Consider the following 16,218-nt stretch of genomic DNA (forward strand, 5'->3'; position numbering starts at 1 on the left):
GTTTCCACCCCCTGTAAGAGAGCAGGGCCCCACACAAGCAGGGCCTCACAAACGAGCAGGGAAAGACATGCAAGGACAGTAGTTAGCATCAGTGTAGAGCTGGAAAAGGGAGCTCGGTGATGGTGACAGGCTTCTCTCAGACTCTGTGTAACAACCAGACAGCGTTGTTGTTTTCTGGAAGGTACACTGTTATTTATTTGCAGTATCTCCATCTCACAATCAAGACTTCAGTAACGCCAGACGTGTTGGGATGATCAGTGAATCACAGTGATAAAATTTATAGTGCTCGGCACTATATCCTGCCATAGAACAGGAAGACCATTTGTTCTTCTGAATATAAAAAATGAAAGTTTTTCATTTAATACACAAGAAAATCTTTATCTATATAGAAGGTGAACTGCAAGAAGAAAGATGACACTGTGCCCTCCTGGAAGCATGGGTTATTCTGTGTGATACAACGGATGATGAACTAAAAGTAGAAACAGGGGAAATGACTACTTAATTATGTAAGTGCCTATGTCAGTGAGCATAGGCATCAGAAGAAAAGAGCAGAAATAGCAACTAACAAGGAACCAGAGGTCCCAAATTCTAAGCCCAGCTCTGCCAGTGAATGAGGCTTTTCAGTCTTTCCAGGCTTTTGTTTCTCATCTGTAAAATGAGAATATTCGAAAAGTCAGCCTACTATTCCTTCCAATGCTGGAGTCCTCTGATTTTGTAGGAAACTTGTGGCTTGTTTCTGTAAGTTACACAACTCTCACGTTCCGTAGTCCTATGTTCCAATCAAGGTAATTTCCTTTTTGAATGAAAAGATAGAATGTACTGTGGAGCATGCATCTGATTTTCTCAGTATTTTGACTGTCATAGAATTAGGAGTCATGTCTGAGCCATGAAAGTAGTCTTGCTGCTTTGTTCAATTACTTATTTTGCTCCCAAATGTGTCACATTTGGAATTATCAGAGAGCCCCTTAAGAGATTACTAGAGTTCCTGCCTTTCTCCGCTTATGCACTTCCAGTCTTTTAATAACTGGGGTTCAAAATTCCCTGACCAGTAGTTTTAATTTGCATTAAAAACAGATTTGTTATTTACAGAAGCACAAAGAATTTATGGGACTCAGCTCCAGCTTGGATCTCACCTAATCGTAGCCATGGAATCAATTAACAGTTCATCTGTGAAATGTGATAAAATCTTATGAGATACATATTGCCCAATAACTGAGAACGAGATGAAAGTATGCCTCATAATAGTAACGGGGCTTCAGGGTTTTACAATCGCCATTGAATAGAGTTCCATTAGAAACTCCGTATTCAGGATGGCCACAAAAAACCACACTGTGTCTGAACAGATGATAGAGCATTGAGTAATAAACCTGGCCAGCCATTCCTGCTTTGATTAGTTTCCAACACCCTTGAAAAGGGGGCTGTTTGAGTGTTCATGCTCGTGGCAAATGAGCCTGTAAGGCTTGGGGTGGGTAGGGGTGAGGGAAAAGATTGAGTGCAGAGCTATAAATTGCTGCAAAGCTAGTGCCTCCAAGAAGGGCTGCTTGGGAGGCCCGGCATTCTGGTGTGCAGTGCGCTTTCACGGGGTAGGTCTCGGTGATATCTGGGAATCTGCTTTGGAAAACCTGAGTTCTTTTCTAACCAGATTGGAGATCATTTTTCAATTATGTCTGTTTTTGTGCAGTTGGTGGTTTATATTTTTGTATTAAATCCAACTTTAAAATCTAGCATTTTAAAAGATCATATAGTCTCTTTTATTTTACCCTTGAGAAAATTGAAAGTCACAGATGCTGAATGTTCTACCCGTGATTGCAAAACCGTATTATGGCAGAATATGGGTAGAACTGATATTCCTGTTTTTCTGTGAAACGTTCTGTAGATTTATGCTTTCCAATAGGCCATCCAACTGACCACTACTAGTGCTATAGACCCAATATGCTATCAGTGTCACATGGGATCATTAAGTATAAAGTGAAGAGCATGGATTTGTTTGTGATGGAGAACAAGCTCCAAAAGTTTAATTTACATACCCCTTATTCCTCCTGGGCGGTTTTAGACAAATAAGATGTGTCCAGAATTTCCCCCATTGAGTTAGAGTCCTTGGTGAATCAGGTAGGGTAGCAGACTTTCTGAGTGTTGGGATACATGGTAGTAACTCAGAGCCTGGGCTCCCCTGTTAGAGAAGGGACAGGTGGGGAGCTGCCCCTAGTGGTGTTCCCTCTCTTCACCCTAATGGGTTTTGATGCGAAAGTTTCTCAGCCTCCACTTTCTCCATTTTTTTCTCCTCCTTGTTGCAGTTTTCAAACAACTGTGGGATATTTTGGGATGAAGCCGAAGGCTGGTGAGAAGGAGGTCACACCCGGCTATGTGTTTATGGTGTGGTATGAGTTCTGCAGTGACTTCAAGACGATTTGGAAACGAGAGAGTAAAAACATATCGAAAGAAAGGTAAGGATCTAATAAAGGAGTCTAGGAAACTGCCTTTCCAAGCTTTCCAGAGTATGTGTGTTTCACACAACTCAGTGTTTTCCTTAGGATCCAGCAGACAACTGGGAAGGATTATTGCCTCAAGGTTTCTAGGGCATTTTCAGGGAAAGCTTGCTGTCCACACAAGCAGATATGCTTGTACAATCTGATAAGTTACACTTTCTTAACCCCTTCCAATTACTAGCTAGTAAATGAAAGGGGAGTTGTGCTAATTTGCAACAGATTGCTTCTCTGTGTATTTTCATGTTGGTCTAAGCTAAATGAGGCAGTCTCGCTGTCGCAGACAGTACAGACAAATAAAAGTGAATGCTTTTCCCATTAATATACTGAACTTGCATCAAAGGGAAATCTCCAAGGCTCAGGCCACACTTCACACAGTGTCGAAGCCCCACGCTGGATTTACAGCGTCACTTGTGACTCCCTGTATCCTGCTGAGGACATCAAACTGCATGCCGCTCGGCCTCCTTACAGCCTCCTGATTTTATTAGTTGGGGGTAAAAGAAAAAGAATCAGTTCTGAATATAGGCCGTGTGCGTGTGTGTGTGTGTGTGTGTGTGTGTGTGTGTGTGTGTATGCGCCTTATAGAGGCTGATTTTGGTTCTGTTTATCAGAAAAAACCTTTCTGTTTAATCATTGTACTGATCAAGTCACCATTGTTCTGTGGAGTGTGTCATAGATTTAAACTGTGAATGGGTCATGTCACTAACGCTGGAGGAGTAGATGTATGTGAATGTCACTCACAAGGCTATGGAAGGAAACAGAAAGTTGTACCAGTAGGTAAAGGAACTTACGATAGCATCTATAGCTCACTAAAAACGTTTCAGTTAAAAAGTAAATGTCAAGTGACATTAGTAAGAAAATAGGTTGTTGGCCATATCATGAAAAAAAATCTATAAATCTTGGCATCCAAATCAATGTTACCCTATAACTACTTATTTAACCTTTTAAAGTAAATTGAAATTATCTTCACTTGGAAAAAAATTCTCCTAGGAGAGTAGTGGAGTGAAGCCCCTCTTCTTGCTACAGTAGGGTAGCAGGTAGCCCTCTGGCTCTCGAAATCCGCACGGGAAAGCTGGAAGTCCAGCAGTGAGTTCTGCACATACATCTTGGATATTGTACATGGTCCTTAGTGAATTTGTCCTTGGAACTCCAAGAAGTAGTCCAAAAACAAACAACAGCAGCAAAACACCAGCAGAAGGGATAATTTATTGATTTTCATTTTAATGATCTTCTTTTGAAATTCTGAACTGCAGTTCACATTAAGGAGTTTTCCCTGTCACAGGGGTTAGACCACACTAATTGTAGGTTTTCAGTGGTAGTGCGGGCCAGCCACCCAGAATGTCGTTTGCCCTGATTCCCAGCCACAGGCCTTTGCAGTGCTGCTTCCTCAGTGCAGCTGGTGAATTGCCTGCTTCACACTCTGTAAAGCAACGCCTTGAAAGGTCATGACTTCACAAGGCTCTCTGCAGTTTTCCTTTAGCAATTTCAGGGGTCTCTTCCTTTCAGCTATGTTTTGTGAGATAGATTGTCAAGCTTTCTAACCTATCACTAACCAAAGTTAGTGATAACTCCTAAAATATTTTTGGAAGTAACTTCTTTAAATAAATCTACTGTTAAGAAATGTCAGCATGTTATGTATATTACTGTTCGGCTTAACTGTTATTCAGAGTTTTTTGTGAAGTGAGGATTTTTATGATTGCAATTTATTTGCTAAGGATTTTAGCTTTTAGACTATTAGAATTACATGTTCATAAGGATGAAATAAGCAAATGAAATTCTTCCCTTATACTTAGATAAGAAACTGATTTCTCTGTTTTGATACCTATTTAATGATATTTGGTATTACAGTTTTTATCATACCTTTCCCAGAAGTCCATTAAATCCCAACAGCACTAGATGTCAAGTGTTGACAAAACATCCTTAGCAGGAATGGTACAAAAGCATTCTAAAAACCAAATGAAAACCTGATCTAACTATTAGAGGAAAAAAATTGATCTCATAAGAAGAAATTGAACCCACTTGATTTTTAGGTGTATTTGAAGACCAATTAAAACCCAAAAAATTATTGGGAAAAAACAATAGTATTTTCAAAGAGATAGATTCCACCACAAATAATGTTTTGTTTAAATTCTACTTCCAAATGAATTGAAAGTATTGAAAACTATTTTAGGCCACTTGTGGTTAATTCTAGGTAACAGAGAACATTTACTGTTTTGGTTTAGCCTGTATTACCTTAGCTTTGTGCAAAAGTGAAAGGGATGCATTTCTGTAAGAAGGTAGCAATTACCCTCATCAGACCAGGAACAATCTACATACACAAATGACGACAAAAATTCCCAATGTTCTTGTGCCCTGTGAGTGGAAAATAAACAGTATCATTAAACTAGTGTTAGCCATGCTCTGTGGTTGAGTAAGAAGAGAGACAGTATTCACGGGAGATAGTTTATCTGAAATTAACTGCATTGTTAGAAGAACAATATACTGCGTGATAGTATACTAGGAGCAGTAAAATTAAATTTTCCTTGGCATTTATGCCAGTCTTAAGCAGAAGAGCAAACTTCTGTGCCTAGGCACAAACCCAAAAGCCCTTTTCCTGGACTTCAGTATGCACCCACAGCGTCGCTGTGCTGCTGTGGCAAGTGTCATCCCCTGGGTAAAGTGCACCAGCTCCTTCTCTTGTCCCTTCTGAGTACAGGCAGTGCTCGATGGTGTAGAAAGAGATCTCTAGACAAAGTCAAACCTCAGCATCTTTACTTTTCACTCTACCACTAGTTTGCTATGTATTGGGCCAGTAGGTTATCATTATCATTATAGAGAACCAGTTGTCACTTCTATAAAATGTATGCATTAGAATGAAACGTGTGTATTAGAATGAAACAGAAACTAAATGTTAACTCTGATCTCTTCTACCTCAAAATCTCTCCATATCTATAAATCTAGAATTTGCTTTTCTAATACTCTGAGAGCCTGTATGCTTCACTTTTAGCTAATGCCCTTCACTTTTTGCTCTTGAGTTTGTTGGGGTCTATACTGCAATAAGGCAAGGTCTGACCGAGCTGTGGAAGAAGTTGGAAACAAGAGTTGTTGTTGCCCTTTTCAGACTGGTAATTGTCCACAGTCACCTGGGTTCCTTCCCCCAGCTCTTCTCACAGGGTACTAATATTGGCTTTGAAGATCACATTTTTTAAATTGAGAGTAGACCTACAAAAAATGATTTCCTCCTCGCATCCGTACCCAACACTGCATTTAATGGAATGTAAAAGTTCACCAAGAGTATATCATGCTCAGTAGAACCTCTGATTCAACTTTATCTTTTCATGTACTTTTGTGTTTGTGTGTTTTGATATTCAAACAACCAGTAGATTTGGGGAATAGGCTTGTCTACTACCTATTAAATCTACAGGTTAACCATGTGTGCGTAATTGCAAGGAGGTCACCTAATTTTTGCTGCTAGCTTTGTAGGCTATTCTTTACTCATTTTCTGCTTTTTTTGGCTAATTAATTGCTCTGGGCTGTAGGACCCTTACTTGTAAAGTATTTCACCACTTAGGATATCTCAGAACTGTTCCCATATATGCCCACACATGTCCACAAACCACCCACTACCACCCACAAAATGAGCTATGAATTTGTAAAAGGTGAAGAAGGCCCAAGAGAGCATGGCTCCAGAAATAAAGTCTAGGCAAATAATTCATCCTGAGCCAAAGCAAACTTTAAAAGTGCCATTTAAAAACCCATAATGTGTAAGTAATGAGTGAATAAGGAGTTTGGTGAATTTTATGTGAAATGCAAATAAGAAATTTCATTATTCACATAGCTATAATTTACACCGTGGGGAATGGATAGTTACTTTGTTTTTTTAATCTGGCTGAGTGTATTCCTTGCAGCTATTATGGTTAATTATGCAACTGCCCTACCCATGACAGCAGATAGTTCCAAGCTGCTTCGGGGTTATCCCAAAGGCTGTTGTCAGCACTTCCCCCTGCGCAGGCTGCTTTAGGACCAAGAGCTGAGGACTGCGTGCAGCCATCCCTCAAGTCACAGAGGAGCCGTTGACTGCAGTGGAGACACGGCAGGCATCCATCTCTTTGCCTGATAAAGTTATTCCTGGGTAGAGCTCCGTCAACCAAACTTTTATTTATTGAATTCTGCTTTTCTAATGGCATACATATGAGGCACTCCAGTATTTCTAACACGTTAAAAATACTTGCTTTTTCCTGGGCATCCACGTGCAATTAAACACTTTATGGTTTATGTACCTAACTGCTAAGAAACTTCATATTGTAAAAGAATCATTTAATAATACAATTAATTACCCTGTAGCAACTTGGCAAAACTTTGTAATTTTCTGTCACATTGTGAAAGCAGTTCTCTGCAAGTAAACAAGTGCCCCCAAAACCTAACTTATAAACAGAATTATCATGTCCCCCAAAATAAAATCTGTTTATTTCCCAAGCAATAAATTTAAAACTACATTTGCAAAATTAAAAATATGTCATTAATGAGAGGAAATAGACTTTTTAAAAAAGTAAGAATTATAAGATCATTGATTTTTTTTTTAAAAAAGAAACACATCTCAGCCATGTTTCTTCTGGAAGCTATCTTCCACCTCTTCCCTTTTAGCTTTTAAACAATATATCCATTTTCTCATTACACTCCTCCTATATCATTGAAGGTAACATTCTGACTGCCAAAATAACTGTTATTTAAAGGAAACTTTAATTTTCCTCTTGCATTACAATCTGGGTGTGAGGAGTTTCAACACTGGGACCCAGTTTCCTTCTTCTTCGTGGCTGCTGCCCCTAGGTGTGGTTCTTATTCACGTGGTGAAGATGGCTCTTATTCACAAGGTGGTGTCTTGTCCACCACCATTGCTGCCCAATTCCTGCCAGTGGGAGGATACACCATATCCTTTGAGTAGCATGAGCTAGAAGTGCACAAATCGCTTCTTTTAGCCCATTGGGCAGAGCTTAGTTTTGTAGACATACACGGGGTGACACAGGGAATGCAGGCTTAGCTGGGAGCCATGTGCCTAGCTAAAATCTCAGGTTTTGCTACCAAAGGAAGCAGAATTTCATGTTGAGACCACTGACAGGCTTGCTATATTTCTTAATTGTGAGGTCAAGCAGTTAATTCTTTGGTACTACTAGCTTCTATTGCCGATGATCATTTCTTCTATCTTGAAAGGCCTCATTTCTCTGATATCTACTGGGTCTCTTTCTATGAAGGTAGGACTACTCCTCCACCTCCTCTACTTTTAGTTCTTCTTTTACTTTTATTTCATAAATAAAGCGACCTTTTTCCAAGATCCCCATCACAATATTCCTCTTTTCTTCTCTATACTCTCTTCCTCACTGGTCCTACCCCAGCTTCATCTGTCAAGCCAAAGTCTTCCAAGTCTTCCAAGCCATAGCTGACCTCTTTGCTAAGTTTTAGCCCTAAATCTTCTATCACACACTAGGACATTCCCAAAAGAGGCCCAACCTTCATTTGAAATTCATTGTGTCCTAAGTGGAAATCACTCTAACTCAACCAAGGCCCACCCCTCTTTAGGTTCCCTGACTTTCAGCTGCAACACTGTCATTCTTTTACGAGCAAAAGGCAGTCTGGAGGCTCAGATTTATCTTCAGTGGTACATGGTTGAATTTCCACCTGTTGATAGGTCTTCTCGGTTTTGCCTCTGTAGTGTTTAATCTTTATCTTACTTTCACTGCAGCTCTGGCCTAGTTCAAGGCCTCATCATCTCACACCTTGATTACAAAAACATCCTTCTAAATGTTCTCTCTACAGGTTTTCTATTTCCTCTTTGATTTCCCTTAACATTGCATCTAGCTCTACAGCAAAACAGAAGTTAGATCACATCTTTCTTTAAATATTTCCTGTTGTTTCACATTGCTCATGACGTAAAGAGATGAGACCTAACCATCATTGGTACTTTCATTCATTAACTTGAAATGGTTTATTGTTTTTTCCACAGATAAGCACGACAGAGAAAATTAATTGCCGATGTCCCAGTTTCACTAATAGCCAACAGAATGAGGATAAGGACCTCGGGGGCGGTTAGACACTAAAGTTTGAGTTCTTTTAAGTATTCTACCTTCTTTCCTACATTACATCATTTCTAAGATCCTCCCCTAATTTCACTTTGCAACTGCTTCTCTTCCATTATTTCAAAGGGGATGGCAAGCAATAGAATACATTTAAAGAAATATGTGTAATCTGACTTCTGTGTTGAAAGATAACAGATGCAGTGTTAAAGGCTGTTTCAGTAATCCATGCTTATTTCTGTGTCCTCATCCCTCTATTCTTCTGTAACAATGGCTCTCTTTCTCTTACTTCTACTTTCCTTTCCTTACATTCTGATTAATTTCTGTACTCTGCATTGTGCCTGGGTATTTCCTGCTGATCAATATATAGCCATCCTTTTGAGGACTGCCTCCAAAATCAACTATCTAGAAATCTTCTGAAATCCCCCTAAATAGAATAATGACCTTTCCTTCTGGTCTCTGACAGCATATAATTTTTTGTTTTGTTTTGTTTTGTTTATCATCCTTTAGCAATTATTTCACTCTAACCTGATATTCTAGCGGTTTGTCTTCTTCCACCTCCAGGGCATAAACCCATTATCAACTATACCTTCTATCGTGCTTTCTCTAGCACAGACACAAAATGTGTCTATTGACATAAGGCTTCACAGGATTGCCAAATACTAGTAAGTAACTTAAGATCCTGGGTGGTGTCCGAGTTTGGAAGTAAATGTGGAAAGTAAATGTGGAAACCAGAGAGTTTTATGTAGCTGTTTAGCTAGAAAAGAAAGACTACACTCAGCAGAGATGCTGAGAAGACTCAGAAGCCAGAGGAGAAATACTGGAGGTCAATAGCTCCTATGGTAGGTCTTCAGAATTACCTGAAGAGTGTTGCAAAAATGTATATAAATTTATTGAAACAAACCCCAAGGATTGGCATCTAAGAATCAGTGTTTTTAGAAGCCCCCCACAAAGGTGGCAGAACAGAAGTATCTTTTGTTTTTGGTTGACTTGTTTTTGGTCAACTTTCTAATTGCACGAGAAATAACATCAAGAATCAACAAATGGAATCATAGCAAATTAAAAAACTTCTCCACAGCAAAGGAAGCAATCAGAAGTGTAAAAAAACAACTTAAAGAATGAGAAAAATTTTGCCAGTTACACCTCAGACAGAGGACTAATATCTAGAATATACAAAGAACTAAAATTTAAACCCTCCAAATAAAACACTCAATCAAAAAATGGGCAACTGAAATAGGCACTTCTCAGAAGTGGTAGTACAAACGGCCAATAAGTAAATAAAAAATGTTCAACATCTTTGACCATTAGAGAAATGCAAATTACAACAACTCTGGGATTCCGTTTTGCTCCAGAAAGAATGGCCATCATCGAAAAATCAACTAATAACAAATGCTGGAGAGACTTCAGGGCAAAAGGAACCCTTGTTCATTGTTGGTGGGAGTGTAAAGTGGTACAACCACTGAGGAAGTCAGTATGTAGCTTCCTCAAAAAGCTAAAAATAGAAATTGCATTCAACTCAGCTATCCCCTTACTAGGTAACTTCTCAAGAGAATTAAAGACATCATAGTACTCCAGTACATGCATTGCCATGTTTCTAACTGCACAATTCATAATAGATAAATCTTGGATTCAGGTTATATGCCCATCAACAGATGAGTGGATAACAAATGTACTATTTATACCATGGAGAACTACTCTGAAATAAAGGACAAAGCTGAGTCATTTATAGGAAAAGGCATGTACCTTGAAACCATAAAGTTAAGTGAAATAAATGAGACATGCAGGTGTAATATCACATGGTTTCACTTAAAAGAGAAACACAAAATATAAATAAATTAAAGAGCAAAATAAATGACAGATTAAAAAAACAAGGATATAGATGTTTTACAGATGGAAAGGGAACCAAGATATGGAGGTAAGAGGGGATACAAAAAAGAATTAGGATATGTCATGGACATGAACCAAATTGCCACAATGAAAGTAGTCATTATGTATCACAAACATATACTAATAAATAAAAAATCAATTCACAACATATGAATTTCAAAAAGTACCTACAAGCTAAACTCTAGAGGTAGGAGTGAGGAAGGCACCTTCCTGGTGATTTTTTTTCCTGTTTAGGGACTGCTGGACATAGGTGAGTTCAAAGGTCTCTTCCAACCCTAATTTCCTGTAATTTTAGGTAGGAAATAAGCTGCCCATTGATAGAACACATGAATTCAGCCACTTAGAAAAGGAAGGGGCCAGGATATTCCAGGAAATCAGAGGGGTAGGATTTGGGCAACTCAGCACCCATTTTGGAGGAATCAGAGTGTGGTCCTAGGATCCTAGGATCAACCTGTGTCCTCTTTCCCGTGAGTCCTTCTCTGAAGGCTTGGTCCATCCCACTGTCCCATGTATTTGCATATTCCCATAATATGAAATCACAGCAGTAATTTAAACACATCTTTTATATCTATTATGTCTCAAGTGATATACAAATTATGAAATTCTGTTCTGGAAGAATTTAACCTAGTGATTACAGACTGCCTCCTTCAGAAGTTTTCTCCAATCTCCATGAGTTCTCTTTCAAAATTCTAGGTGCTTACTATATCTCCAACTGTATGCACTTAATGATTTCTTTTATTTTTTATTCATTTAGTAATAAACATCTTCTTCTTTAAATAAATCGTAGTTCCCAAGAAAATAAATGCAATGTCTTATACAGCTTTGTTTTTCCACTAGTACCTATTTCTTTATATGTAGTAGGTGCCCAGTTAATAGTTGTTGAAAAAAGACATGATCACTCTGTTTCCTTTGTCATGTTGAAGATGATTACAAGATTGACTATCTGCTGCTGATAGATGGTCATCCTATTTATCTGGATTTTGGTGGTAGAATTCCTCAAACATTTCCCAGATGGGTCACTTTTACCCAAAAATATACAGTCATAATAGCTTGGTTAAAGAGGATAATAGACATGGTCAGAACAAGAAAGATTAATTGATGGGGCAAAACAGTCACCATCTCTGTTCTTGACTGCATTACTTTCAATTTGTTTGGGGGGGAAAAAACAAGGAAGCAAAGATCCTTGGGATTCATTGCTCTGCCAAGCCTTAACCACTTTGGAGCTCACATTAGGACCTTAGAGAGCATCTGTCCGCACTCGGCTTCTCTAGCTTGGCAGAGAGCAATGGAAACCCAAAGTAAGTCTCTTTCATTCAGCCAGAATATTTTTAAATTACTTATCTGTGGGACTCCTGACAGCTCCTGCCTTGGGCAGGATGCAGCAGGGGGCTGTCCCGGTAGTGTGATTTGAGGGGCGCCAGGAAGGCTACCTGCTCCAGACAATCTCCCGTTTCCTCACCCTTTTGCTTTAGTCATTGTGCAAACAGGCCCTGATTAGTTCTAGTTTTTGGTGAGACTTGGTAGGTGGTGCAGGTTTCAAAACCAGAAAAGGCGAATTGGTGTCTGCAAGCACCTACATGTTCTCATTATCAGAATTAGAATTGTCTTCCCAAGACTAGCTGCATTTCAATCTAATTTGCAGATTTATGACACAGAGCTGCCTTTGGTTTCCAAGCTGTCTCCCAGATGCCTCTCCTTGCATGGGGAAATGCAGTGCTGTTACCTTTCACTCTGCACCTACAGCTCTGGGTCAGCCTGGGGTGTTGTGTCTACCAAGTGCAGAGTGATTGGCTTTAACTGATCATGCATTCCAGAGCAAGTCTAGCCCCCCTCCACTTCTAGTCCCCGGTGGCCTGGAAAAGAAGAGCTGCAAACGGAAGCAGTCTTTGTTCTGCAATTAATCACTCGAAGTCAAAGTGTGTTTGAGTCTTAAATAAGTGACAACGCACAAAAACTACCAAGTGGCTGATTTGTGTAGTCGCTGAAATCAGTCTCTAAGAGGACTCCCTTCATTGTAAATAGAAAAATATTTTACTTCAGAGTAGTGTAAGGAAAGTTGTCAAATTTAGGAAATAGAAAGGATAGGCTAATTTATCATGGAATAACTTCTAAAAGATAGATCTTGATGTGGAAGCTAGGTCATCAAAGCCTGAGGAAGCCTGAGACCCATATTACACTCCCGCTGGTCTTTCTTACCAGACTTCCTGCCATATTACTGGCTGGGAGGCATGAGAATAGAGGTAGAGGGTTGGTCAGGGTCTGGAGTCCTACTCTGAGAGGAGAATGCCTCTGGAAGGAAGTGTTATGTCTGCTGGTCTGTCTGAGGTCAATGAATTTTGAGTTACCCATTATTTCATATTGTCTGTCGGTCTTTTTCTCTGAATTTTATTTCTTACCATTTGGAACCATTCCACAGAAACTAGTCAGTGATGTTTTCATCAGCTGCTGAAGTGGGAGAAATTTCCCTTTATATTGAAGAGGTATGAGTTTTGTGTTTTTGTTTTTTGTTTTTCTACTCACAGTGGAGAGTGGTTTTACTTATTTCATTGGCTTCTGTAACTGTTAAGCATGTGCTATCTTTACAGTAAGAATTTAGATACACCAAGTGAGTGAATGTTGTCAAGAAGGATAGAAATAACAGTGACCCCCACAGTCCCAGCGGGTCTCCATGACTGTACTTGCTTATGTAGAACTGAACTTGGACATTAACCCTCTCCCCTTCCAACATTCAGTCAGCCTGCTAGGCAATGGCTGAGGAGAGTGGGAAGGAGCCATGTTCCCTGAAATCCCCCTAGAAATAGCCTCCATCATGTTAGTACTGTCTGAGCTTCAGGCAGTCCTATGAGGAAAATATTAAAAATGTTGCTGCCAAACTTCTGTATCCCCACCATTAAGTCATTATAGTGAATTTTCTGAGTCAAGAAAGTTCCCTCCACACCTCCCCCAAATTGGTGTGGTATCCCCTCTGCCTTGGCCTGACTAGTCAGTTCAAGGAAGGTTGGGATTTTTATTTTTGCAGTTCCTTATACCACTCCCCTGACTTTTTTGCTTACTGAGGGACCCTAAGCATATCATCATTTGCCTGTAGAAGCTGTCCCTAATCATGACTGGTACAGCCGACCCTCACTGGGAAGTCAGACTGATAGGTCATTTGTTTTACAGATATGATACACAGTACTTTTTCTATCGCTCTCTCCCCACCCCAAAAAATTCTTACCCACTCTTCAAAGGAGCCTAGGCCCGAATTGACTGACCCAGTGATAAATGTGTGTTTTCCTCATGTTTTGTTGTTTATCACGTTCCTTTATGTATTCCAAAACAGCCGTCAGAACAGAGTTCTTGTATCATTAAAGAGGTTCTTACTCATTTGACTTTCCATTTTGAGATAAATTCAGTGATATAGTGGCTTAGACCTACTTTGCAGAGAACTTGAGTATTACTGACTAAGAGGCACATCACTGTCTATGCTGGCATGCCGAGCATGCTTTTTCAATTTGGTAGGCCATTTTGACCTCCTTTCTTTGGTGATGAGTGATAATACACTTTTAAAAGAGATTCATATTACAGCTGGTCAAATGTTGTGCTTTTCCTGACTTGTATTCATAAACCATATTCCTTCGATGCCTCACTTTTCTTTGGCTTAATCCACCAATGTTTCCAGAGCCATTGGGTCTGAATGTCACAGATGAAGAAGTGTACCTGATTGAGACATGCCATCATTAATGTGTTTAGGTCATGCTATATGATATGACGGATAGCGCGTCCTCTTTGAATGCAGCAGCACTATAAAAATGTCCCAGTTGCTCCCTTATATTTTGGCTCATGTCCCTGTCTCCCTACCATGCCTGTCTGTGATCATTTGCCAGAGACTGGTGACCTCACAGGCTTAGCCCGTATCTGGGGGGAGCAGGCAGAGGACAATAGCAGAGCTGGCCATGTTTTGATTTTTGTCAATTTGATGTTTTAGTAAAGCCCAAAACCTGGAACCTGGTAGCTATGGCTGTCAGAGAAATCACCCTCTAAGAAGCCTTGTCTTCTTAAATCCATCGTCCACCTCCATGATATCCCTGGACAATTCATTATAAAGAAGGCTTCTGTTGGCTATCACTCACCTACAGAGGAGATTGGTTTCTACTTTCCCTTAGGAGCTTCAGTATGTCCTGCCGAGCCACATACATAGAAATTGTCCAACTTAAAAAAGAAGAAAGCAAGCAGAGGTCTTCTTGTACAAAGGAAAACATATACTAAATGTCAATATATAGAACAAATAAAGTAAAGCTTTTCTTACTAAAGCGGAACTCACAGATGCTGGGGTCTAAAGGATCCCTTGACTCTTCCCCTTCTCCCAGAAGCACCTTTGCTGAACATGGAAGATGCAGAAAACACTACTCTAACCAACTAGTTTTTCCCAGAATGCTAAGGTGTGTGAACAGCCTGAACACACTATCTGTCCCATGTCCTCACTATCTCATTTACCTCCTTTGGGGCTGGTATTCTCAATCCCTGTGGTCAAAAATGAAGATTCTTCTGTCATTTTTGATGATGGTTTCAAATTTCTTGTACACCATGAGCCAGTAAAATAGTGAATGTCAAAAAACTATAAAGACTTTGTCCCTCCTTAGGCCCATGAAGGGTTGGACTCTGAATTGGTTTAATTTATCTGCAGCCACATACATGTATCCTTCAGAGGGCCCAGAACATGCCTGCCTTCAGACTCTCCCAGAAAATGAGGCTATGACAAGGGAAGCCTAAGCCTGTCATGGAAAAGGCATGAGGCATGTAATGCAGCTCCCCTGGCTACCCATCACCACAGCTCTCTGAGGGATTGAAGAAAAAGGATGATTTTATACATTACGCAGATTTTTTCCTTGTTAGAATGGGATGGATGTTCTTTTGCAACTCTATATTGTAAGTAGAAACAGGACTTGCTGCCCAGGTGGTTCTAATATGAAATGAAAGTTTCAAATGCTCCCAGAGGCAGGAGCATCAGAGAATAAGCTTCACTGTCCTGCCTCACAGATGTGCCTTTCCTCAGTAGACACTGGCAGCAACTGCAGTTTACTAGTGTCCCCAGGAACTCCTTAGGGAGCACATGTATTATGAGAAAGAAGAAAGCCAGAATTTCCAAAACACTTACTGGTGCATTTATGAATTTAGCACAGGTATTTTCTTCCTGTAATATGTTTCAGATTTCCCTGTGTGTCAGATTTGTTTGGGAGGGGTTGCCCTATAACCTTAAAAATCAAGTCTAGATACCTGTCCATGAGCAATCACGAGGAGCTCTTTGTGATATTCTAAAGTAAATACTTAGATCAGAAAGAAAAACAAGACTAACATCTAGGTCAGAAACAAAAACAGTTCTCTGAACAGTTGAGCCAAGGAGGAGATTGAGCATAAATGTAGCTAGAAATTGTCTAGCTAGCAGATTTTTTAAATGCAAAAATGATCTTACCTCCTAAGTGAGATGAACAAATTCCAAACCAGTGACAAAATTGTGTAACTCTTCTGCGTCTCAGTCCCCTTGTGGACAAAGTAATGTGGATACTTTTAGGAATCCTGGAATGTATACACGATTCGACATTTATAAATATTTAGCACATTTTGGATGGCCTTCAGCATCCTTTCTCTTGCTTTATTTAGGACTCGATCAGCTAATCAGTAACTGGAACTAGATTCTTAAATGTTTTATGCGTTTTTCCCCTCAAGGATAAATGCAAAAATGATCATTATATAACTATTTACTAAACATTTAAACTGTTTAAGGTAGAAAAATTACCAATTCAAGTTATTCATCACTCACT

General features: G+C 39.6%; 1 protein-coding gene across 6 annotated transcripts in view; it reads left to right on the top strand.

Moving 5' to 3' along the window:
- Window positions 1–16,218, top strand: part of Fmn1 (formin 1) — a 408,229-nt gene that overhangs the window by 380,008 nt on the left and 12,003 nt on the right. For all 6 annotated transcript variants that reach the window (XM_005381169.1, XM_005381170.1, XM_005381172.1 and 3 more), the window contains one exon: window positions 2,295–2,444. In XM_005381169.1, coding sequence (XP_005381226.1) covers window positions 2,295–2,444 — 150 coding nt within the window. The remainder of the gene's footprint in view (window positions 1–2,294; window positions 2,445–16,218) is intronic.

Source organism: Chinchilla lanigera, unplaced genomic scaffold (assembly GCF_000276665.1).
Source record: "Chinchilla lanigera isolate Chin_1 unplaced genomic scaffold, ChiLan1.0 scaffold00015, whole genome shotgun sequence".
Taxonomy (NCBI): Eukaryota; Metazoa; Chordata; class Mammalia; order Rodentia; family Chinchillidae; genus Chinchilla; species Chinchilla lanigera.